This window comes from Cupressus sempervirens, chromosome 10 (genome assembly GCF_028749045.1).
Source record: "Cupressus sempervirens isolate cs-2001-9-10 chromosome 10, ASM2874904v1, whole genome shotgun sequence".
Classification (NCBI taxonomy): Eukaryota; Viridiplantae; Streptophyta; class Pinopsida; order Cupressales; family Cupressaceae; genus Cupressus; species Cupressus sempervirens.
The window spans coordinates 8,041,230-8,069,140 of NC_143127.1; the positions used below are offsets into that span (position 1 = coordinate 8,041,230).

The 27,911-nt window shown below is 37.4% G+C and overlaps 1 protein-coding gene across 3 annotated transcripts in view; it reads left to right on the top strand.

The window, feature by feature from the left end:
* Positions 1 to 27,911, top strand: part of MCM9 (minichromosome maintenance 9) — a 265,434-nt gene that overhangs the window by 98,226 nt on the left and 139,297 nt on the right. For all 3 annotated transcript variants that reach the window (XM_089804504.1, XM_089804503.1, XM_089804502.1), the window contains exon 9: positions 17,127 to 17,192. In XM_089804504.1, coding sequence (XP_089660630.1) covers positions 17,127 to 17,192 — 66 coding nt within the window. The remainder of the gene's footprint in view (positions 1 to 17,126; positions 17,193 to 27,911) is intronic.

Below are 27,911 nucleotides of genomic sequence, written 5' to 3' on the forward strand. Positions count from 1 at the left end.
AAAATGTAAACTTTTCAAATAAATGATGTAGTTTGATTGATGGTTTTTGTAGGCCATTTTACCTTAGATGTAATTACGTAGGTTTTCTTGAGATATTTGTCAGAATGGGTTTTTGGGTCAATTGAAGCCCATGTACTAACTTGAGTTGAGCGGTTGGGGCTTGTGTGCAATGCTGCATAGGCTATTGTGTAATGTCCTTGTTTTTGGCAAGTCTACACAGTTGTTGGAGTTAGCTCATCATAGCGACTCTCGTGAGTTGACAGGGTGTTTTGGGGGTCACAGTTGTAGACTTACTATTTTTAGTAAGTCTATTTTTGGCAGTGCAGTGGGTGGCTTTGGTAGTTGGTCGTCAACTGCAGTAAATAAGGTTAATAATTGTATGAGCTCTTATTTATTCAATAATTATTAAGTTGCATTATTATAATGATATTTATATTATTATGATAATGACAGTAAGAGATATTTCCAAAAAGTATGTTGAAAAGTTTCAAGTGTTGAGTTCTTTTGGAAAACTTTCACAATTTCTAAAGTGAAGTTTTTTAGGAAACTCTTGTTAACGAAAGATTATAAATGAGAGCTCATTTCATTGGGAAAAGCATGCTTGAAAATTAATTTGCTTTTGTTGCCTTTGTGGCTTTCATGAGTTCTGAAGTTTTGTGCCCTTGCTGATGTATAAGGGTTTGGAGTTTTGAAATTGTGCATTGATCTTACAACTAAGGTATTGTGGATCAATCTCTCAAGTTTGCATCTTCCATTTCTGTCATTACTATTGCTTGGAAGAAAGTGTGTGAAATTCTGAGACGTAATTTGATTCAATGCTGATGTAAATTTAATTGAATTGAATTAACTTTCCATCTGTTTTTGGATTCTCCAAACTGTGGTAACTGTCTATTGGAGAATTAGTGATCAAAAGTCTGAAACTGTGTTGCTGGATGACTAACACCATTGATTAAATCAGTTTTGGAAACGCTTGGAAAACAATCCTGTAAATTGAAATTTTGTTTTGAGGGTTCGAATTGGGCAAATAGAGACCGTCGTTTGCATCTAGTGGCAGCGTGTGAGCTTCAACATTGTGTGAGACCTTGTATCTATTGAAATAACTTAGATCATATCTGCAAATGTCCTATTATTACCTTTGTAATTGATGTTTTTCCAATGCAGATTTGGATCTAATATATGTATAATATGAGAGGAGGAGACATGTCTCTTCAAGAGACATGTCTCTATAGTTAATCACCATTAGTTTATAAATAACTATATGCATAACTCATCTTATATATATAATATTAATATATTAACCATATATGTAATATAATAAAATATTATTATATTATTATATAATAATATATAATGCAAAATATATATAATACATATTATATTACATATATCATATATATATTATATATATAAGATATATAATGCATAATATATATAATATATATTATATTAGATATATAATATATATTATATATATAAGAATCACCAATAGCAATTTATTTGAAAAACATAAATATAGATAAACAATCAATGTTTTACTTCTACTGACGCTAAAACATTAACACTCCCTCTTTAGCAAGGGAGAAGTAAAACATCATTAGATTATAATCAGAATCATTATGTAATCAACAGATTCAACACTAAACATTAAAATCTCTTAGCAACATAAAGTATTTCCTATGATCTCTACTTGCACTTAAGCAATGTCTAGAGATGTCCATGACACATTTGCAGTTCATGATCTCTACTTGCACTTGAGCAATGTCTAGAGATGTTCATGACACACTCATGATCTCTACTTGCACTTAAGCAATGTCTAGAGATACCCATAACACATTCATGATCTCTACTTGTACTTAAGCAATGTCTAGAGATGTTCATGATACACATGATACACATATGATCTCTACTTGCACTTAAGCAATGTCTAGAGATACCCATAAGACATTCATGATCTCTACTTGCACTTAAGCAAAGTCTAGAGATGTTCATGATAACAGGCCTATCATTTGTAAGATCGTCACTTTTACAAAGATTACCTTTTGTTTGTTTGTTATCATGATGTCCGGCAGATTTCAGCCCAAAGAACGATGATAATAGGCCTATCATATGTAGGATTGTCACCTTACAATGATTACCTTCTAGTTATATATGCTAATGAAAGATCGCCACCTTTCATTATATATCTAAAACAACAATTATAACTAGATATAGATTGAAATCAACATATCAAGTTCTGAACCATAGTTCCAAGAATCACGGCGATTCATGCGATTCACGTGATTCGGCGATTCGATTCAAGCCAAACGATTTTTTGTGAATCGGTGAATCGAATAAGCGATAAAGGGTTTATGAAATAAGTTATTCACTAAATTTCAAGGGTTTTTTAAATTTTCCGATTCATGGCCAATTCGATTCCGATTCATGGCCGATTCACGATTTGATTCGGCCTTGCCGATTCCGATCCGATTCCGATTCTTGTTACTTTGTTCTGAACTATTTTGATTTAACATTTCCCTTTAGAACTTCTCATATAGAAGATATCATCCATCAGGGATTGCACCTCAAAATTTCTCCCTCTAAATATTGATCTTGGGATGTCAGGTCCTCTTGTTGCTTCCTCAGAAACTCTCTTTTCCCAAGGATGCTTGACAAACTCATCATTCCCTCATGATATACATAGGAGTAGGCCCATCAACATCATGCGGTCACCTACATGGATTTCTAGACTCCCTCTGAGTATCAATCTTCTAAGCTCCAACATTGCCTTTAGAGAAGTGTCATACTCCCTCTTAATGTAGAAGGATCTCATAATTTCAATCATCAAAGATACTTGCATCAAGAGCCACACTTTATCCATCTTGATCATTAGGGTCTTCGGAGGGTCTTTGGAGCTATTGTCATTAGATTGAGTTTGCACAATATTGGTAGCATACGTAAAGTACCAACCTTCTTTTCCTGTAAGAATATCCTCAAACACAAAGGAAAAGATCAAGGCAAATAACCCTTATAGTATGCATAGAATTACCAATAAGAGAGAGACTACAATAAGCAAGTAGATATAATAATAAATACTGATCTGCACAATAATGTTTTTGATACAAGTTGCTCCAATGGAGGTCCATCAGAATATCATCTCCATATAAACATTTTTTCAAATAGTGGGAATGAAACATTGGTTATAATTCCCCCCACAATATAAAATTCCCACTTACTCCATTTTATAATCACTGACTTTTTACACAAATCTCTTCATACTTTATTCCTCAACTGTCTACGTGTACCATCTATGTGTATTTGTATTGCTGATAGAGAATTTATATGTCTATTTCTACTAAGTAGAAAGTTTGAATTTAGAAACGAATCATATCCTTATATGTATATTTAATAAATTTGATTCTTATTAATCACTGATGTATTGATATTTGAAGACCCTTATTTTCCAAAATAGAAGTATTGGAATCGTTGTTATGAAGTAATATGAATATTTCTTAACTTATTATGGTTACTCATGGGGCCGGTTTTGCCTGAGGAATATTTCTGAGCTTTCTTTACTGGGCTTGCCTTTTACCTCTTATAATTTGACGATACGCAATCAAATATTGTTGTTGCTTTGTTTGACAACTCAGGCCAATCCCTATTTCCTTAGCCTTTTTTTTTTTTTTGATACCCATCCTGTTGTGAGGTTTTCACACCGTTGCCTCAAAAATTTGGGGACCCCCCTTTTTTTTAATCGCCTCGGCAAATTTTTGGATTGCCCAAAATTTTTGAGTTTTGAAAATTTTACGCCTTGGCACCTTCAAGACAAATGTGGGGAGGCTTAGCTTATTTTCACTCAGTTTCAACTTGATTTTCCAGAGCCACTAATTTCATCCTTAGGCCGAACAAAATTTTAACTAGCAATATTTGACAGGATAAAATTGTAAATTTGTACTTAGATGTTTTCTTTTGAAAATCTGGAAATAAATGCGTAAATTTAAAAAATCTTTCCTAAGAAATTTTTTTGCTAGACTTAAGTTATGGAAAATCTCAAATTTTTCTTTGGTAAAATTTTTAATTTTGTTGAAATGGGGTTAAATTGCAAAAAATCGATTTTTGGTTCTAGATGCAATTTTATTTTATTTTTATTGGCATAGCAAAATCGATTTAGAGAGAAGTTGCAAAAAATTGGCTTTAATTGGATTAATTTGCCTTGAAAACTTTTTTAGTTTTTAATGAATTTGGTAATTTAATATTGAAAAAATGGCTTTTGGTTAGCCAAAATCCAAATTTAATGACGTATTAATTACTATACCCTCATTAAATGGAAATATTTAACACCCTCAAGGCATTATTTAATTTCTTTTTGCAATTTGTAATTAATTGGCAAATTTAAAATGAAAATTTCTTTTTGGCAAGATTAAATTTTGAGCTAAGTATTTAATCATGGGCCATAACTTGGATTTAATTTTTGTTTTTTCTCTCCTCTAGGACCAAGTCGGCCAGCTTAGAGGAAAAAGAAATTGGGTATAAAGGAGACCTCTCTCTCATTTCTTTTTCACAATTCATTTCTTCCTCTCCTTTGTTGAGCGAATTTCCTTGAGGAGCAGATTTTTTGGTGCTTGGTGATTTTGTGGAAGGCAGTTTTCTTGCATTTGTTGGGCGATTTTGCTTGCATTTGGCCATTTTCAGGCCTTGGCGATTTTCTTTGAGGGCAGATTTTTGCAGAGTTTAATGATTTGTTCTCCTTTTGTGGGCTGCATTTTGTGCCCTAGGTGATATTTTTGGGCAAATTGAGGACTTCCATGCTTGGGTGAATTAAGACAAGGGCAGAACTTTCCACTCTTGGCATTTTCTTGAGGCAGATCTGATTTTGTGACATGGACAATTCATGGTGAAGGTCTGATTTTTCCCTATTTAGGACTGCATTTTTTATATCATACTTGGCGATTTTGTTGGGAGAAGGGATGCATATGAAAGTTTGATTTTTGTTTGATTGAGCAAGTATTGGATAGTTTTAGAGGTTTAAATTTCTAATTTGCAAAGGAATTTGGAGTTCTTGAGGTCTTGTCCTAGGTTCCGAAAAGTCGCTCTAGGATTATTGGTGAAGGAGAATTTTCATCATCTAGAGTTGGAAGGGGTCCTTAAGCTGACATCCTTTTTTCGTTCTAGTCTAAGGATTGCTCCTCTTGGTTCTTCTTGCCTTCTGGTCCACCACTCTACCATCCCGTAATAGGGCGACGAGCATGGAGAATGTTAGTGCAAGTAAGAATCCCAAGCGGGCAAACACTAAGAAAAACAAAGAGGATATGATTCCCAAAACTCCCTGCTTCTCGAAAATGAAGAGAATAACTGACACCAATATCGGTACAGTGGACATGATACGGATGACGGACAGACTAAAGGAAGGACAATCTCCCTTGGCAAAAAGGATATACAAGAGCAGAATTGTACATGCGGCGGCTTTTCCCCTCACATTGCCTTGTTTGGAATTGATTGTGGAATGTGCATCTAGATTTGATCTAAATAGTAAGTCCATCATTTTTGATGACAGGAAGAGAGTGTTGGCCAGCATTGGCAAACAAGCAATCGAGGAAACATTCAACATTCCTCAGTACAAGGGCATGGTGGTTGTGATGATGGACCAAGCAACTAAATCATTTCAAGATAACCAAGAGGCCTATTACACACATCTAAAGCAGAATTGGATATGCGAGGGAAAGAAAGGAGTTAATTGATCATCGAGGCTCACAATGGCAGATTTCAAACCAGAATATGGTGATCTCTTTGTTCTGCTCAGTCGGATCATGGGCGTAGCTCAAGGGATGCAATTTGAAAATTGGATGTACTTCTTTATTGATGAGATTGAGAAAGGGAAAAGAAGCTTTGATTGGGCTAAGATCATAAGCGAGAACTTAGAATTGCAACTCAGAACCGTGCAAAACTAAAGGCAATTCTACACGGGCTCCTATCTGTTCTACCTAATTGCTAGATTGTACAAGAGTCTGGGACTTAAGGTCTTAGGACAAGTTGGTAGTGGACCGGTACAATATTTGGTACATGAATGCTATACGCAGCTCCATTTGCACAACAACAAGGATTACAAGATATTTTGTGATGCCTTCGCTATGAAGACAGTAAGGGTACTACAAGGGACACCTGCTAAGAGACTTTCACCAGAAGCAGAAGCAAGAATTAAAAAGTATGGGAGTTGGTTCATCCAATTTCCACAGTTTACATACATTAGAGTGGCAGGACGTACAGTTTGTCCCAAGAGGCTTCCAAGGTACACACCTGACAAGGTAGTTTTGTTAGAATTGGCTAGGCAACTTGACCACTATGATAGAATAATGAGAAACGAAGGGAAAACAAGAATTTCGTTTTTAATCGTAATTGGCAATGATAGTTGCCCAAATCGAGCCTCCTCTGAAGGCGCAAAGAAGGAATTGGAACGGTATCATCTAGGATGGTACAAAGCAAGGCAAGGATTTGATCCTAATGGTCTTATCAAGGTATCTCGTGCAAATAAATTCAAGCATGTTCCCACCATAGAAGACTTTTTGGCCAACACCAAAGATGACTTTCATGTGAGAAAGCTAGCTTTCTCAAGGCTGTTGGTGAACATGATAAGGGCTATTAGATGGAGAGGCCTCGATATTTCGGATCAATTGGAGGATGATGGAAATGTGTTGAGAGAAGACTATGATACAGTAGAAGGAACAGAATTGAATCCAGTGGATTGGGATGACCATCAGGATCCTTCCTTGGAAGCAGTCACAAGGGCAGTGAATTTACATACCGAGTTGTGGTCTAATGAAGGACTAAGGAAGCTACAAAGACAAAGGATTCCCCTTACCTATAAGATGATGAAGCCAAAAGAGAGGCAAGAAGAATCAGTCGGACAAAGGAATGAAGTAAATAGCCAGCAACAGGAAATGATTAGAAATAGCAAGAAGAAAGTTTTGGAGGTAGAGAAGGGCAAAGAACATCTAGAGCCTCTAGCCAAGAGACAGCATGCAATGCCATCAAGAGAGAGTATAATTGAGGCTAGAATTCAAGAGGTCAATTCAAATGATAAAGGGGCCGCGGTGGAGGTGAGCTCTGATTCGGAATCAAGTGGCTATAGCGAAAGCACCGAGTACTCCCCTCTCTCGGAGAACCAGCAAGGAAATGATATGGAAGAAACTAGTAGAGAAGAAGATGGACCAATCGACATCGAGGCAATAAGTCAAGAACTCGAGGCCGTTGGTGATGCTTTGTTAGTTGAACCAAATCCAGGTTGGGGAGATGCACTGCACCACTATGGTTAAGACAAATGCTTATGCCAAGAGGTGAGGTGGTAACGATCCATACAATTGAGGACATCCAAGGGTTAATGGAAAAGGGTGATAGCGAGAACCAAAAACAAATGGCAAGAACGGTGGGAAGGGTAATCAGGAGTGACAATGATGGTCATCGAAAGGTTCAGATTGCTATTCCAACAGTCAACAAGGCAGTGAATGAGATTGTGGCCCAAGAATATGAGATAGTGGAACATAACTTGGAAAGGAATATAGATGATATGGAGTGTGAGGAGGTCCAGGAAGGTATAGCATCAATCAGAGAAAGGTTAAGGAAGCAAATGAAAGGATAGTAAAGTTGGAGGCCGAGAACAAATATTGGAGAGATAGCCAGCCCATCCAACAGCTGCACTAGGCAGCCCTTCCTCAAGGCAACGGGAGCAATTTAGGAGAGATACTAGCTTAGCTACACGAAGTCAGGGATTGGATCCATGATACAATCCAAGATGGGCGAAATTTCTTGCCTTCCTTCATCTCGACATTCCAGTCATTAGTGGCCATTAGAGACAAGTTTAGATTATCTGAAGAAGAGTGGAAAGGTTTCCTTCCCATGAGAGATTTGGCTATTCCTAGGCTACAGGCGTTCATTGGGCTACCAGAGGCATATTTGCAAAGGGCCAGGTTGGTTGATGAGGGAGGATTGAGTATAGTTGATGTCGTCGGTAGAAATTGTGTATCAGGCGACGGGTCCCTTCGGAAAGGTTCTTGTTATGTAGACGACGGGTCCCTTCGGAAAGGTTTTTGTTATGTAGCGACATGTTGTATGTGGCCGAGGACTCCTTGGGGAAAGTTCTTCGGAAAGTATTTATAACCCCTTCGGGAAGCATTGTATTCATCTTATCATTCAAGCATAATGTAATGTCTTTGGCATATGCGAATAAAATAAAGAGTTCTGCTATTCATATCTATTGTCTGTGCGTTGATTTCTTTACTTAGTACGGAAAACATTTGGACTTGGTACGCAGGCAGGCGAATATGAATTAAATGCCAAATCAGTTGAACAAAGATAAGAATAAGCTGAAGGAAAAGGATGACATACGCATTGCGCAGGAAAATTTAATTCTGGCTCAGCAGACAGAGCGTCGAAAGAGATTCCAGAAGATTGCCGATGGAAACAAGAGCACGGAAGGATTGTTGAAGGAGACTTGACAATGACTTGATTTGGTGGAAGAAGCGAGTGAGGAGTTTTTGAACCTGCATACACCACGGGAAGAGAATCTTGATGGAAGGAGATCGACTCGCACGGCTTGAAGTGTCGAGGGAGCACGACCGTGGAGTGACCTCTTCGTTCGAGATATACTTTCGGAATGGACAGCTTCGGTGGATGAAACCTCTTCACCAAACAACGCGGAAGTCGAAAACAGTGCAAGTGTTGAAAATAGCGCGGAAGCCGAGAACAACGCGAGTGTTGCAAATAGCACGAGTGTAGAAAACAGTGCAAAAGTCGAAAACAACACGGGTGTTGAAAACTGCGCGGAAGTTGAAAACAGCGCAGGTGTGCAAAACAATGCGGGTGTACAAAACAACGCAGGTGTGCAAAACAGCGTAGGTGTGATACAAAACAACGCGGATATTCAGAACAGCGTAGGAGTGCAAAACAACGCGGGAGTGCAAAACATCGTAGGTACACAACAAAACCCCCAACATACAGTGATAATGGCAGGTCCGAAAGAAAAGTTGCCTAAATTTGATGGTGATGAGGCAGCTGATCCCATTTGACATTGTAAAACATGTGAAACGATCTGGAGAGCGAATGGCATAACAGATGCGAACGAATGGGTCTGACAGTTTCCAGCCACCTTACGGGGAGTTGCGATTGATTGGTTTACTGACATAGATCCGCAGAAATTAAACACTTGGGATAACATTAAGGAGTTTTGTGCAGAATTTCAAATATTGTGCGATGATAATGAGATCGTGAATGAGATATTCAATACCAAGCAGAAGAAGAATGAAACAGTACGGGTCTTCGCCAGGAGGTTGAAGGACTTAATTAGTAAAATGGAGAATAAGCCGACAGATGGGCTTCAGAAAAGATGGTTCATTGAAGGCTTTCACTCGAAGCTGCGGAAAAAGATGAAGATCGTGCCACCATCGACATATACTGAAGCATACAATCGGGCATTGAACCTCGAAAGTGAACAGAAGACAAAGAAGAAGAAGAAGACCAGCTCATCCGATTTAGATGACAATGAGCCTTCATGAGAAGATAGCAGTGACGATGAAGGCAACAGCAAGAAAGTTCGTTCTCTTCAGAAGGACATGCTTTGGATGATGAAAGAGTTCAAAAACATGAACAAGGAGACTAAGGGCAATGACCTATGGTGTATAGAGTTCAAGAAAGAAGGCCATACGAAGGGATCTTGCCCAAAAGATCAATTTTGTGAGATTTACTAGATTATGGGACACTCGGTAAAGGAATGCCCTTTCAATTTGAAAACAAGAACATCGACGCAAGTGTTCTTACTCAGGAGGCATCCCCATCAAGAGGGAACAGGAACACGAGTACGGAAGGTGCCACATCGGGAGGATATAGAAACAATTAGTGCGGTCAAAACAACAACAATAATGGCAGGATTCGAATCCAATACGATGCCAATGGCCAGCCGATAGTTCAATGCCACGCATGCAACTTGTGGGGTCACTTTGCCCGAGAGTGCACAACGGCCAACACATCGAAGTTGCTATGCCGATGGTGTGTGCCTGGCGATCACAAGAATGCTAAGTGCTCGAAGTCTAGAGTAAACTTGATTACTGTCGGGAGGGACGAGGAAGAAGTTCTGGCAATTACTCGGAAACAGGCGAAGCTCTACCCTTATCCAACAGAGGAAAAGAAGAGACTGGAGGAAGCCCGTGCAAAGAGAGCAACACAGGTAGAAATGACACACCTGAAGGACACGCCAGGTACCTATGTACGGAACGCGCAAAACAGAACATTGTACGACAAATATTGCAAGCCGAGGTACCCGTCAGGATAAATGATTTGTTGCTCACTATGCCTCAGCTCCGATCGGCACTCACAAACATCATTTCTGTTACTAAACTACCAGGAGAACATGGAAAGGAGCAGGAAAGTGGAGCAAGTACAACGGACAAAAAGGAGAAGGAAAGTAGCGCAAGTACAGAAGATCCGATGCTGTTAGCTCTTTCATTTGGACGCTATTCGGCGGTTGTTGAAATGGGCATTCTCAGGACTGTGCTAACGGACACGATCGTGGACGGAGGATCTGGTGTCAATGTGCTGCCAAAGGATACTTGGAAAAAGTTGGGACAGCTGACATTGTGGCCACCTACCTTCCAGTTGTTAACAGCCGATCAACATGGAATCAAGCCATTGGGAATACTCATAGCGAAACCAGTAACGATTGGAACACAACCCTTCCTGTTGGACTTCGTCGTGATTCCCTTGAGGCAGAAACGATGCGATGCTATTCTGGGTCAGGGGTGGTTGATACAAGCCAAGGCAAAACACGATTGGAAGAGAAATACTTTATCACTTCAAAGCAAAGGCCGGAAGTATGTCATCGATCTACACACTTAGATGGTTGGAGACGAAGCTCTATCGTCGGATTCTGAAGGAGAAGAGGATGAGAGGAGGCAGAGTATGGAACCCGATCAAGAGGGAGTCCTACGAGTGGAAGGAGATGACGATTTGGATTCAGTAAACGGTCTTTACCATTGGCAGATAAAGGACTACAAACTCTTTCCGAGTTGTAATATGTTAAGGATTGACGAAGGTAAGAAAGAAGAAGGAAATGAATGTTCGAAGGAACATGGAGAAGCCGAAGGAGGAAATGAATGTTCGAAACAACACAAAGAATCCGAAGAAAGAAACACAGGTATGACTGAAGTTGAAGGAAAGAACATAAGATACGAACTCAAAAGGAGGAAAGATTCCACTATACGACCGCACAGGAAGAAAGTATTACGTCGAACCACAGATATAGCAGAGAGGTCCTAGCAGCAAGGAATACACATCATACGGTCCGCACAGGAAGCAAAGCGGAAGGGTTTAATAAAAGTTGCAGCAGTACGGAGTGGAAGTGTTATTGACAGCTAGAAGGGGTAGCTGACGGAGTCCATGGTAGCAAGCTTCGGGAACAAACTGGGCGATATGGAGATGACACAGAACAAGCATAGCAAGTTTCAACTCAAACAGTGGGTTTTGAAGTACGACGATCGGAATGAGATCAAACCAGGCAAGTTCAAAATTAAATGGGTTGGGCCGTACTAGATTCGAGAAGTGGGCAATAACGGAGCCATAAAACAATGGATGCTAGACGGAAAGGAAGTATTTGATGTAGTGAATAGGTCAAAGTTGAATGTCTGCTGTGAAAGAAGTAACGCACTTCCGTGGACGAACAACTGAGAGAAGAAGACTGTAAGTGCTGTATATATGTAAATATTGTACATAGTTGTTCAAAAAGAGAAAAAAAATTAAAAAAAAAAATTAAAAAAAAAGCACCGTACGGATTTTTTGACCTGCTCACCGTACGGTTTTTTGAGGCAGTGTACGGGTTTTTGAGGCTGCATATTATAAAGTCACTGAACTTTTGGAGGTTGCATATTATAAAGCATATTATAGAGTCTGAAAGCGTATACCGTTGATTGCCGTATGGAAGTTGGGAGCCATTTTAGTCATCATACGGATTTTTAACTTGCTCACTATATGGTTTTTGGAGGTTGCATCCTGTAAAGTCAAGTTTGGAGCATTGTACGGATTTTATAATCCCCTCACTGTACGGATTTTATAGTCTGAAAGCGTACGGATTATTCACCTGCTCACCGTACAGATTTTATGAAGACTTGGAGCGCACAAATTTTTTAAATCTTATAAACTAGGAGTCTCAGTACGGAATTTCTGGAGGGGTTGGAAGTGTACGGATTTTTAGCTATTTTAACCATGCACCATACGGACTTTATTGAAATTATCATATAGTATCTCTGTACGGATTTTTGAGGAAAGCCATTGGCACTATACGGGTTTTGGCCGTACGAAGTACGAAATTTGGAGGAAGTTGGAAGTAAAGATAGCGTACAGAAATTGTAGTTTGGAATGTAATGTACGGATTTTTAAATGAGTGGCCAGAACATGAGTTTTAGCAAGCAGAGTACGACTTCTTTCATGTAGTCATAGTACGGATTTTCACAGAGTTGAGGATGAAGGATATTGCTACAGTACGGATTTCAATGGATAAGCTCCCTGTGTGCTTCAATATGAATTTGCAAATTTAAAGCTTCCAGTTGCGTACGGTTTTTGCATAATGTGACGAATTGATTCTATAGGTTTTGGTGCACGGCTTCTGCATGTTATTACATTTAGATTTTGAATGGCATTCCAGGTTATTGCATAAGGAATTGGCGTAACATGGCAGAGGGTGGCAGGAGGTTTTCTATATAACTAAAAAAAAAAAATGTCGACAAATCAAGCATGCTTAGAATGAGTAACGGAGGATACAAGGGGAAGCATCAACAATTGCCAGAAGGACCCTGTGAGGGCGCAAACAGCGTGGCAAAGTCAGCAAAACTCAAGGTGAAGCACTCACTTTGTCCTCCTATGGAAGAAGTTAACAAAAGGCTAGCTAAGTTCATTGCCTTAGCTAAGAAAATGAAAGAAAAGGGAAGATTTATATTAGAAGATCATTTGATGTAAGCCCAAGTGGCGAATTTCCCCTTTCTTCTAGAATAGGTCAAGTGTCTATTTCTGATTGGCCACCATTTTGGTGCCTTCTCATTGGTTGCCACTTTTTGCACTTTTTTCATTGGTCCATTGATGAGGTGGCAGCTTCTCATTGGCCGATGGGTTGGCAACCCTAATTAGGGTTTTGAGGATCCAATTTGGATCGTTGATCTTGTTTTGATCTCCACCGTTCGTTGTATTTTTGGCCCTTATAAAAGGCCATTTACTCTCATTTGTAAAGTGTTGGAGAAATTGTTGCGAAGATAATACCAAAATTGGTCTCTTTTTCATTATTGCAATTTGCATGTTGATTAAGAACATTGGGTATTATTGCATGTTTTCTACTTCCACATAGTTAGATTTTCTTTCAAGTTGTTTTAAGTTGGTTGCATTTGAAGTTGTTTAAGTGAAGTTAATGTAGATGGATAGTTGTATGGTAGCATTGGTAAATGTTTGATAGGGATCAATACTAGGCCACTAGCATCCTAGCGGTTGGTTGGGAAGCTTTGTGTGGTAAACTAGTTTATTGTTCCTTTGAATCATTGCACTTGTGGAAGTGAGGCCGTTGGTCAACTCTCATTAGGTTCGATCCCCGTCCGTTTGCTAACCTTCCATTCATAGGAGTAAGAGTAGAATAGTGAGTAGTTGTGTAGTCGAAGCTTAGAGAGGGAAGTTAGAAGGAGTAGGTCAAGCATTAGAACACATCCATTCACCTTCCACGACTATCGCTTTCCCATCAACATCACCATTGGCAGACACATCCTCCATCATCACTACCATTAACATTATCTGCCTCTGCACATTTCACAAACTGAGCCACCATCACCTTCATCCCACCAAAGTCCAAGTCATCCTTAACAATAGCGTAAGGCCGCCTACGTGATTACCAACAAATCACATTGATAAAACTGAGCGAGTATCCAACTGTGTAAGGAACATTGGAGTTATACTCATGTCTCATGAGCATTAACTTTTCAAGAGAGGAGTTGCATGTTTGATATCCCATATCGAATATTCAAATCCTAATATGTTATGTAAGTGATACAAAACTCGCATCAACACATCCTAAAAATAAAAAAACATTGTCTTCATCATATACTCTGTTCAATGTTCCTTCCTTGCGTAAGGGATGACCATTCATATTCTTCCAATATTATCCTTTCGCTCATGCAAAATTGAATTCAAACAATCATCTGTACAGACTGCTAGGCACATAACCATCTTCGATCAAAACCATTTCCGATGGTCTCTGTATGTTGAATTGATATTATTTTCCTCTATCGTGACTAATGTTGCGCGAATCTCAATACCAAATGTTGTCGGGGTCTGTGTTCTACCACTACCACTATTCATTTTCTTCAAACTCGAAAGACTTATTATTAAATCATAGGTGCTACTTCAAATTATCGGATTGAGGTGGAAATAGGTCACTGTCCATTTTCTCATGGGATTGTGTAGGGTTGCAGACTTGGAGATGCCCAAATAGATGACTAGATGCCAAGCATGCACCAAGAATTCCTATTGCTTCTATTACGTCTGCTACGTGGCACTTCAGTTTAAAGTCTTTGATGTGGAGAGTAAGATGTGGCGTCCTTGTCACAACTTCGCCCCACAGTACTTTAACCGTATGTTTGGGACTATTCACTCCTTCCAATTCTCATGACACTTCATATTGTAGTCAACTTGTATGCTTCCCCTTTTGTCTTTGAGTTTGTGTCCAAATTCCTTTGTTCGCGTGCATTGGTAAAAACTCCCTCCGCCAAATCTATCCATCGGTCTTGGCTGTGTGTCCATATGTGTGATATCTAATCAACCGCCTCCTCTTTCTTCCTACGCTCTGTCTGATTTTCATTTTGCATTTGATATTCCTACTTTCTCCCTTATACCTCTTAGCTGCTCAAAATCAAAAGTATTTTGTTCGATGCCTTAAAAGCTGTCGACTTTTTCGTCTATTCAGTACTTCCAGGTATTGGCTTCCTATATATGTACCGCGATCCTGATTATCCCATAGGAATTGCTTCTATGCTTGACCCTTGTTCATTCAAAACTTTGTGGTGCTTGGCAGTGATTATCTTCTCAACCTTGACTGCCAGGAACTTGACTTTGCGTTCTTCTTCTTGTTGGAATGAATTCTCAGTGCGAGCTCAGTCAAGCTATTATAATATTAAAATAATATTCTGTCTTGCTTTGTTATTTTTCTTCTCAAATGGTTACTTAAGGTTGCCCAAAAATTATAAGTTCTGTCATTTTCTCTCTTTTTTTACCAGTTTGGCTTTGATACCATGTTGAAATAACCTAGATTGTATCTGCAAATGTACTCTTATTACCCTTGTAATCGATGATTTCCAAGTGCAGATTTGGATCTCATATATGTATAATATGGGAGGAAGAGACATGTCTCTATAGTTAATCACCATTAGTTTATAAATAACTATATGCATAACTCATCTTATATATATAATATTAATATATTAACCATATATGTAATATAATAAAATATTATTATATTATTATATAATAATATATAATGCAAAATATATATAATACATATTATATTACATAAGTCATATATATATTATATATATAAGATATATAATGCATAATATATATAATATATATTATATTACATATATAATATATATTTTATATATAAGAATCACCAATAACAATTTATCTGAAAACCATAAATACAGATAAATAATCAATGTTTTACTTCTACTGACACTAAAACATTAACAGTATCAAGACTGGATGTGATTTCCCAAGGCTGGAGTGAATTATTTGTGACCTGCGATTATGTAATTTAGAGGTTGCAGTTGTTTGGAAGTCAGCGATTCAATCAATTAAGTCTGCCGTTGAGTATTGGGGTCCAGGCACATCAAAGTGAGCCATCAACACTGCAAATTGTGCTGTAATAAGGGAGTTGTGACCAGCGTTTGGGGTTAGAAGGGTATGCAAATATCTACATGCCTGAATTTCATTCAACTCCATACCAATAATTGGGGACGACAATCATTTGGAGCAGTTTCCTTGCATTGTTAATCTACAGAAAACATACCAGGTTCTTCTTTATCATTTGTAATTTTGCTATGCAAGGGTAGAGTAGTTTGTTGCAACTGGAACTGCTATCAAATAATTGTAATTGCACTAGAAATGAGTTTGATGAAATAAGTGCAAAATAAACTTCAATAAGCATTTAATTTGACTGCAGTTAGAATTTTAATTGCAATCTAATAAACAGTTTATTCTGAAAACTTTCAATATTTAATTATATCTGATCTGCTAGCATATTTTGGTAAGAAATTCACTGCAATATGTTTGACCCAAATGCAAACCAAATGATTGGTGTGAAATTGGCGTGAGCGGAGAGATTCAAGGTATGGCCTGAACAGGGTTATTACATATTGCCTAGTGTCAAATGCTTCTATTTGTAGTTTAATGGAAAAGATATTACGAGTTACCAATAACTGTTGCTTCCGTGTATGCTGAAGTGAAAAAGCTGTTTGAATGTTGCACATGATGGAAAAGAAAGAGCTTTGGCACCACTTGCAAGGAATATGCAAATGCAAATGAAGGTCATGCAGAATATAGTAGACAATAATAGATCCACATATTGCAACAAGGAAAATAAATTCACAAACATAATAGAGATAACGGGCAAGAGAACTATTTTGTACCAATGTTCGGTGCAAGCTTTGAAGGGGAAATCCTTTAAACGAGCAGCAGCTCCAAATACAAGATTCCTCAAGATGACACTTTCTTGCCTTGGACACCTCCATAATTAGCACTCAAATAAAGACAATAATTTCTTCTCGATACACGTGGGATAAATTCTTCTATTCTAATTAGCTCATTGGATCACTTTAAAAAATATACATCCAAACCTTTATTTATTTTACCCCAATGCCTACATTGGAAGGTGTTTCTTACACAATCTTTGACACATCATTTATACTTCTATACCATTTTTTGTGTAACATATTTAGAATGAAATTTCTTGGACCATATGTTTTAATCCAGCATTTATCTGAATTTGAGAGGAGAGGACCTGCTGCTTTTATTATGTTTAACAACTATATTTCATGTTTCTCTATGGTTTCAAACTAATTGCATTCAATCTTTGTTTGCAGGAAGAAATATAATTTTACAGGGCATTTGTCCACAAGTGTATGGACTATTTACGGTAAAGCTTGCAGGTAAAATGTTTGTGATGCCAATGTGTCTTTTTTTCGTGGAGCTAATAGCTATCAATTATATTTGGATATCTACTCATTTCAATTTGTAAATAGGATAACTATAATCTGGAAGCAATGCCAATGCTACTAGGCAGCCAATTGGTAGATCTTAAGCTTGAGCTTTTTTACTGTGTCTTTACTTTCCTTTAATACTATCATGGAAAACGGTCTTATATCCAGCTTTTATAACTTTAATTACTGCTTTCATCCTTGTAATATATTTTTTCCTAATTAAGATGTGTAGATTTTGTAAACATCATTTTCCTATATATAAATAAGATTTTTATCTCTTACAAAAAATAATGTGTCATGACAATATTCTCAGTTGTCTGTATATAAATCTGATTACGAGTGTACTCTACCTTATCATGTAAGGTTTAATTTTACCTTGGATTTTTTGTTTTGTCTCGTGTTTTTGGTGGATATAAATTTTTTGTTCTTATGCGCTTGTTTAACCATGGGCAATGATTAAAATCATTCTCGTCTCCCAACCATAGATGATAAACAGTTTTCATCTCCCCAGAGCACTGCTCTTCTAAATAATACAGATTTATTATTCGATCTGCAGTTGTGTGTATGTTCCATTCCAAGAGAAAATGTTCCACTCTTCCTTTATACCTGTCGGTGGTGCTCCTTCACCAAGGGCGCCACTCTTCCAAGTTGCCCCCAATAATTGTATTATTATATTATCACAAATTTATATTATCAATATAGCATATTATGACAATGATTATATTATCACAGTAATATAACCCAAGCGGACGAGGAACTTGAGTTGTCGACTGATGAGGAATCCAACTCGCGTTGACGATTTATAAGGTGTTTAATCATTATATTATCACAATAATTATGTTATCTATGTCAGCTTGAAGGAATCCGACGTATTAACATTAACATTACCTCTTAGCTAGGAATCCTTCTCGATATCTGAGTTACATAGTAAAATCCACCATGGCTATTGCCAAAGGGTGGGTTCATCATGGCTACTCGCATGAATAGGAATGCAAATGAACACAAGTGCTCATCACAGAATCACTCAACATAATGTCACCATCTTATCATGACGTTCACCGTGGCTACTCCCATAGGGTGAATAAGGACAATGGCTAAGTCATGGAGTCTATCACATGACATCCACTATAGCTACTCCAAGAGGGTGGATCCACCATGGCTACTCCTAGAGAGTTGAACAAGCCCTTTTACCTCAAACTTTTCCCTAACTGAGAAGATTGCATTAACAAAGGCTTACATGTCAAACTTCCCTTTTAGAGAGAAGAATGCATTAACAAGGGTTTGCACCTCAAACTTCTCTCTCACAAAGAAGAATGCATTATTTTACATCTCTCAAAGTCATTGATGCTGAGACCCCCTCTCAACAAGGACTTCATTCTCCACAATTCCAAGCCTGTCTTGAAAATGCACAAACTTTACTGTTGCAAGGGGTTTGGTGAGAATGTCAACCATCTGATCATCAATGCTAATATACCTCAATTGAATAGTGTTCCTTTGCACCATATCTCTAATATAGTTATAACCATATCTCTAATATAGTTATATTTGATCTCCTCATGCATTGATTTTATCATGAGGTACAAGGTTGGAATCTGCATAACTCTTGGTGATCCTAAACTCACCAAATATCCACTATTTAGAAATATCATGACCTAGGTGTCCACATAAAGACCTTCTAGCCAACATACATGAGACTCCATCCAATGAATCATAGTCCTCTGACTGCTACAATTTCCTAAACAGGAAATCAATCATCATATCTCACTAATGCCACTTTCATCTTATTAAAGAAGTGGATAATTCATTGTCCAAATAGAAGTATATCTGATAACTAAAGGAACCATCTTGACATGGTCCACTCCCTCTAAACCATATGACCCAGATCCTTGGATGTTGATTGAAGCTCCTCTAGCTGATCCCTTTGACACAGAAGCATACTCTCAAATGATCCCAATCATGAAAGATATCTTGCTTCAAGAATGTAGTCAGGTCTGAATTGTCTCCAATGACTTAGCAGAGTTAGAAGATTCGACCCAACTAGAAATAGAAGAACGTATACTCCTTTAAACTCCCATACTATGCTGTCTTTTATCCCAGGATCCTTTGGCAGATTTCTACACCTCCTCAGAGAATAACCATTGTGGCTACACCCTCTGCCTCTGCTTTTTCTTGAGGTGAGTAAGTTATGGTCAATGGTTTGAGCACCATTAGGTCTTTTATATTTGAAACCCTGTTTCTTCTTGATGCGTTTGATTTTGCAAGCTCAAATTTGATAAATTCCTCAATCTAGTGAGTGTCTTCGTTATCATTGAAAATAAAGGCAGATACAAAAACCAACAGGGTGTTGAATAAGTGTTGCAAAATATGCACAGACAGATAATATGTGATGCCAAAACCACAGCAATTGAAAATCTTAATAATTTTTCCATTACAGAAACTCACCAACTTGGGGAATATAAAGATCGCAGAACTCGAATCCACAAGATCCAAAACATGTTATCTCTATGGCACCAGCTTCCCTCAAACTGATATGAAGGTAAACTTCTGCTATGTGAGCCAGCAAAATGCCTTCTTGCTTTCGTGTTGAAAATGTTTCCAACAATCATCTGATTCTTTCTTGAATTTATGACTCATGTTACTGCCAATGGTTGCACTAGGATCCTTGTCCAAAATCCAAGTCAGTTTGGGGCAGAAAGTGGAAGTTGAGGCCTGGGCGGCTCATTGACAGAGATTTTTCTGCCTTTTGTAAAGAGTTCTAAGAAGAACTCTGGTTGGGTTGGGGATTCTACAAGGCACTCTATCGATTAGTTCCTACTGTTTGCATAAAGTTTGAAATACATACTATTCCCTAGCATTATCCATTCATTGAGCTTGGACTGTCTTTTGTCATGATAATTAGCAGCAAATGTGTATACTCAATGGCTTACCAGAACAAATCTAAACTCTGGATCCTCAAACTTCATAAATTATCTTTCCCTACAATACCTCTGCCAAGCATAGTCTTTGAATGAACTATACCAGTTGTCACTGCCTCATACTATTCCAAATGCCACTGGTGAACACCCATGAAAGAATAGAGGTTTACAGGGAATCAGATGCAAGGAACTCCAGAGGCATGACAAATGATGAAGAACTCTGAGAATTGATTTTCTCTATCTGTTGTTCAAGACTAGTAGAGCATAAATTCTAAGGATATATCCTGAGCCAAAAAACAATCTGTTCCAAGACACATTACCACGGGCTTAAGAATATCTCATTTATTATTTCCTTCAGACTCCTAAGTCCTTGTTTAATCATGCCACTACATAATTAAGAAGGAATCACGGTCCAAAATATGTCGCGTGAGCACAAATAGCTGCATATGACAATGGAAGTACACCGTTGGTTTCAGACTCTGTTGTTTACCTTCCTTGTAAACTACAAAAATACTGACAGCAATACCAATTAATTCTAATCCACCCACAGTCATAGAAAAACTGGATTCTCAATTACTTTTATAGGTGAATCATTCAAGTTGTTGAAACTTTCTTTCCAACAACCAATGCACAGGCTCAATGGCTCAGGGATGAAGGATTCATGACAACAACAGAAATCTTTTGTTGGACTGAAGGATACCGCATTATCTCGACGATCACCATATCCAGATGTCCTGTGTTGTTTGATGAGGAAATTCCAAATACACTCACAGTTGTAGCTTACTCAGAGAGTTCAAGTGTTGTCCAATGAAATATTTGTCCAATAATATATTGGGCACCAAGTGTCATTATTCCATGTTGCTCCTAATGGCAATACAATTGCCTATTCAATGAAGTTGAAGCCTAAGTAAAATTCTTGAGAACTCTTGTCTCAACTTTAGAATGCTGCAAGTATTGAAATATTTGATATGGTCATGAATAGATTTGTGATGGACAATTTACAGATGCAACCCTTCCATATGATTAAATCAAGTCCTGTTTTTTTTATTAGACCTTGTAACATTTATGAGTCCCTATTTTATTTTCTCATTTTTGACACTGCACACAAATTTTTCGCTTCTAATCATCTGGTCTCTTCACAATATACACAAGAAGTTGTTCATTAATGGTCTTTGTCTACGAACCTATAGGAGAGTCTGCATAGCCAAATTTTGGGGTCCAACTATAATCACTTTCTCGAATATTTTAATTACGTTTTCTCATTTAACAACAAGATTTAGTTTTATTAGTTACCAAGCATTAGAGAATCATTTATAGCCTTCAACGATATTATCTTTTTCCACCACAAGATATTAACTTGCTTGAGCCTATCAAATACCCACAATTCTTAATGCCCGCTTAGACATTGCCCAGGCTGCAGTGACGCCAGACACCAAGCAGTCTTGCAGACACTGAAGATGCGGCAGAGTAGACAATGAGCACTTACAGTAGAAGCATTGCCACAAACATTGGCAGCCCGTGCTTCTAACGTCCACTGTAAAAACACTAACCTAGCCCAAACCGTTATATTGATGCACAAACTGATATTTTGTATGTTTGGATGATTTTCTGATTTATAATAAAATATATTCCACTGTAAAGAACCAAGCTGGCTACAAATCTGCACTTTTTATCGTTTTGCAATTCTTTCAACTTTCTCTAATTTATGTATGTATTATTCCTTTCTAAATATAAATCAACAACTCCAAGTAATTTAAAATGGACAAAATAGATAATCCAACTGAAATTGAAGATATACTTTGCACTATGTTTTTGACAAACATTTATCAGCATAACTATTAATTCATTGGCACCTGATTTTAATTTGCTGAACATTGGCTGGCATCACCACATGAAACTATCACCTTTCAATGTGCCAATTCGATCCCAATATGCAAGGTGCAGCTGATGAAACCGGTTACACTATGTAAATGCAGTTCACCAACTTCAAACTGGCCCACTAGCAACAGAATTCACCCAGCCAGATGTTACACGTGTTACCAGGCTAGCCGCGGCTTCCAATCTGCCCTGCAATTTTCTCAAAAAGCATTTGTAGATGGCTCAGAGATAGTCATACAGCCTTAAGAAGAATGCAAATGAAGTTTGGATGCCCAAAGTCCCCTGCTGGAAGCTAAGGGTAGTCCTCACGCCTATTTCAATCACAATTACTGCAGTCTCTAGGTGGTAAAAGACTCAAACGAATTCTATCTCAAATCAGACAACATACATCGATTCAATTCTCCAAGATATAGTAAGAGAGTAGGAGAATTTGTACATTTGCTATACCTTAGCAATATATTACAATACTTCTCAGAACAATTCTCAGAAAACTTCTCAGAAACCCTCAGTTGGATAATCAATAAGAAATATATTTTGAAGATTATTCTCCTTAGCTATAAGAATACAGTAGGAGAATGTTGGCCAATTGTATACTTCAGCACAACTGCCAAGAACTTCTCAAACGAGACTTTATACTTCAGCAAGGTCTCACAAGTCAGAAATCAGAAAAAAGCCACAAAGGAACAAACATAAAATATATATTCAAGCATGCTTTTCCCAATGAAATGAGCTCTCATTTATAAACTTTCATTGGCCAAAGTTTCCTAAAACACTCCACTTTAAAAATTGTGGAAGTTTCCAAAAGAACTCAACACTAGAAACTTTCCAACACATTTTTTAGAAATGTCACTTAATGTCATTATTATAATAATATAACCATTATTATAATAGTGCAACTTAATAATTAAAGAATAAATAAGAGCTCATGCAAGTATTAACTTTATTTACTGCAAGTGATGACTAACTGTTGAAGCCACCTATTGCACTGCCAAAAATAGACCTACTAAAAATAGCAAATTCAAAGCTGGGACCCCCAAAACACTCTGTTAGCTCACGAGGGTCGCTATGATTAGGTAACTCCATCAACTGCACAGACTTGCCAAAAACGGTGACATTACAGTCCTCCCTTCTTGAAATTGCTTGTCGTCAAGCAATCCGACATCATACAATAACCTCCACTGTGATCCTATAAGAAGCAAGTGATGTCCCTATCCTCACTGAACCAACAAAATGTCAATACAATCAATAAAACCAATAACATGATGTGCAATATAACACCAAGGACTTGTGCCAAAGTGTCACCTGTATTCAGATCTATAGAAGGTCATAGTATGTCCTCTGAACTAACCCAATCATTTCACCAATCATCGGACTTAGGTACAAACAATCTCTGCATAACATACGAATCCTGCACAAATTTGAAGTTGTATGGACTCCCCATAAAATATACCTCAGTACATTCCTCACTAGAATCTTGATCATCTCTAGTAACCCTTGTAAAAGATGAAGCCACAAGAGAACTAGGTGCAGTATGTGGTTCTCTGTTGCTCTCAACAAATGCACTCGCCTCCATTGTATCCACAATGCCCACGTCCTCATCAGAATCAAAAAATATAGAAACACCACCAATTGCCACTATAGGAAACATAATTGTATATGTAGATGGTGTAAATTGAGCCCAACTTCACTTAGGTGAGTGATCATTGCCAACCTCAAAATCAATAACATGCGTACTATCAACTGCACAAACTTGAACATCTAATATACTACTGCTAACTGCCTTACTAGATGGCTCATTTATCATAGAAGTAGGTGTAGATATATCATTGCATACGCTTACTCCCATTACCATTGCATCCCTAGGTGAAGAAGTACGCTCTCTGCGCATATAATATTTATGTGGAATGAATCTTGTATCATCATCCATAATGACAGTAACCAAATCACAAAAACAATTTGAAAATTTTCAAAGTCAACACCAAATAAAATAATAACTCAGCCCAATTCTTGCAAGCTGGCAGGAAACCGCTCTGATACCATTGTAAAAACTCCAACCTGGCCCAAATTGTTATATTGATGCACAAACTGATATTTTGTATGTTTGGATGATTTTCTGATTTTTAATAAATTATATTCCACTGTAAAGAACCAAGTTGGCTACAAATCTGCACTTTTTATTGTTTTGCAATTCTTTCAACATTCTCTAATTTTTGTATGTATTATTCCTTTGTAAATATAAATCAACAACTCCCAAGTAATTTAAAATGGACAAAATAGATAATCCAACTGAAATTGAAGATATACTTTGCACTATGTTTTTGACAAACATTTATCAGAATAACAATTAATTTATTGTCACCTAATTTTAATTTGCTGAACATTAGTCGGCATCACCACATGAAACTATCATCCTTCAATGTGCCAATTTGATCCCAATATGGAAGCTGCAGCTGATGAAACTGGTTACACTATGTAAATGTAGGTCACCAACTTCAAATTGGCCCACTAGTAACAAAGTTCACCCAGCCAGATGTTACATGTGTTTCCAGGCTAGTCATGACCCCTCAAATTCCCAAAAGCAGCTTCCAATCTGCCTTGCGATTTTCTCAAGAAGCAAATCATAGATGGCTTAGAGATAGTCATCCAACCTTAAGATGAATGCAAATGAAGTTTGGATGCCCAAAGGTCCCTGCTGGAAGCTAACGATAGTCCTCACACCTATTTCGATCACAATTATTGTAGTCTCTAGGTGGTAAAAGATTCAAACGAATTCTATCTCAAATCAGACAACCTCCATCAATTCAATTCTCCAAGATGCAGTAAGAGACAATAGGAGAATTTGTACATCTGCTATACCTCAGCAACATATTACATTACTTCTCTGAACAATTCTCAGAAAACTTCTCAGAAACCCTCAGCCGGATAATCAATAAGAAATATATTTTGAAGATTATTCTCCTTAGCTATAGGAATATAGTAGGAGAATGTTGGTCAATTGTATACTTGAGCACAATTGCCAAGAACTTCTTGGATGAGACCCTTATACTTCAACAAGGGCTCACAAGTCAGAAATCAGGAAAAAACCACAAAGGCACAAAAAACAAATATATATTGTAGCGTGCTTTTTTCCAATGAAATTGTGGAAGTTTCCTAAAAAACTCCACTTCAGAAATTGTGGAAGTTTTCCAAAAGAACGCAACACTAGAAACTTTACAACACACTTTTCAGAAATATTATTTAATGTCATTATTATAATAATATAAACATTATTATAATAATGCAACTTAATAATTTATGAGTAAATAAAAGATCATACAATTATTAACTTTATTGACTGCAGGTGAGGACCAATTGTTGAAGCCACCCACTGCACTGCCAAAAATAGACCTACTAAAAATAGTAAATCCACAACTGGGACCCCCAAAACGCCCTGTTAGCTCAGGAGGGTCGCTATGATGAGCTAACTCCATCAACTGCACAAACTTGCCAAAAATGGGGACATTACATCCGCATTGCCAGTCATCTGGTCAAAGCAGTCTTGCAGACATTGAAGATGCAATAGAGTAGACAATGAGCACTCATAGCACAAGATTTGCCACAAATATTGGCAGGCCGTGCTTCTAACCTCTGCATTGCTAGACATCCGGTCAAAGCCTGAGCTGCCTCTTCTACTCAATCTTGCTCATCCAGCTGCAATGTCCCAACATCTGGTCTTATAGAGTTTGGGACATATTTAATTTCCAGTTGTCTTGTTCTTTTGATATGATATAATTTTTCACTTGGAGACAATGATTCCTTGAATTAGAAGATCAGTGATGTACTCTATTATGATTATTTATATATTTGATTCTAATAAATTCTGAGATCGATAGTTGTTTGTTGTTAATCTTGACCAACGATTATTTACTTGCTCTGAAAGTGCCATATTACTCTCGTTGTCTATCCTCCCTTCTTTTATCATCTAATTCCTAAATCTGATCTATTTGTTTGTAATAATAATTTCCTTAGTGTTTATGGCTTGAAAGATTCCCAAATCTGGTGTTATAATGCTCTTAGCAGCAGTTCATACCCAGCAGTGTATTTTGTCTCTAATCCACTTCTAGTGAAATACAAGATTGACAATAAATAACAGTAGCAACAACAACAAATGTAGAGATTCCAATAAATCAAAGACCTTGGTATAAAATTGTAATTGGCAACTTCTGATTTAGAGTCTATTTTTCAACGCATGTGATTTGAGCTTCTTTTCTTTTCTCATCTGTCTACTACCATTGTATAGAATTTCTTATTCCATGGTTTTGTGGTCTAGCTTATGATGCACCTTTTGTATCATGAGTATCGATTTATATATCATAACTTATCAAGTCTGATGTCCATGCGATTATTTCTTGCAATCAGTTATGCTTTGTCTAATGGATACGTATGTGCTTGTGATCTGTTATATCCTGTCTGATGTTGTTCAGTGTGTGCTAATAATCAATTTGCCATGTTTGTTCCATCTGTATTGAATGCTTTTTGCTTATGAACAGTTGTCTGTTTACTCATTGCTGTACCATTTTCTCTATTATGTGTCTCTTCTCTGAACCCTATGATGTTGCTGGTAGTACTGTGTCTGATCTGTTCGCTGATGCTGATTGGGTGCTAACGTGTTGAGATAAACCTCTATAATTCCGCTCCTGGTTTCTATTGATATAATGTCAATGATGATCTGTTAATCAATGTCATTCTTTTTTTCCCTTATACTCGCTGGTGAATTGCTGAAGATGATGATGGCAGATATATGATACAGAAACCTGTGGATGAATACTTCCTTCTCCATATCCTGACTGTGTTCTTCTCTGCTTACCCTAGACTAGATGATATTTCCTTGTAATGACTAGGGTGGATAGTTTCTCCCGATAGCGATGCCATTGTTTTCCAAAGTGGATAATCCTCTATCTAGATTCTACACCGATTAAATATGCCACTCCTTCTCCATCAAGTATCCTCTACTCTTTGCTGTAGATGATATGTACTCGATATATTTCTCTGAATCTTCCCCCTTCGATCTCCGACTATCCATGTGGTGCTTGTAGTAGACAATCTTCTTTTATCTTTCTTTCTTTTTAAAAAAAATATTGCCTCTTTTGATTCTGATTATATCTTCTGCTGTGTCTGGTGTCCACATAGTCTTCCATCTGTTTTCCCAATATCACTTTTATTGAGATCATTTGTAGAAGACTTGGTAATATGCAAGAGTTCCTCTAGTTTAGTCATCAATCTTTCCTTGCCAGTTGATTATTCAACCTGTCTTGTAATAGTTGTATATATATTTTATGCCTTGATTTGCAGGTCTTTGTGATTTTTCAAGTCTAAGTCTTCCTCCGTCTGTTCTCAGTTCTCCCTTCTCTCGTCAAACACCTTCTTGCAAGGTTCGTTGTGTTTCTTGTGTGTTGTGGAATGTTGGTTCCGCCAAAATTGTAGCAGAATACAACACCGGTTGTTTGATCCTCCTTACTCTGTCTTTTCCAATTCTCCCTCTTCTTCCCGCCGCGCCGCGCCCCCCCCCCCCCCCCAAATATTCCGCCATTCTCTCCACTCCTTAGTACTTGTATTAGATGGAAGAGGTACGACCTTTCATCCCTTAAATTGTATGTTAACTATGTGACTATTTATATTTATCATTTAGATATGTATCATTATTGATATATTTTATAATATATTTATATTGTAGATTTTCAAAGTAATGATATTTATAATAATGATGGTATTTGAAATATTATGTAATGCATTATATATTATTTATTTATATATAATTTTATCATATATAATTTCATTATAATATTAGTTTTAACCATTTATTTATTATACTTATTATTTACTTTATTTGTAGATA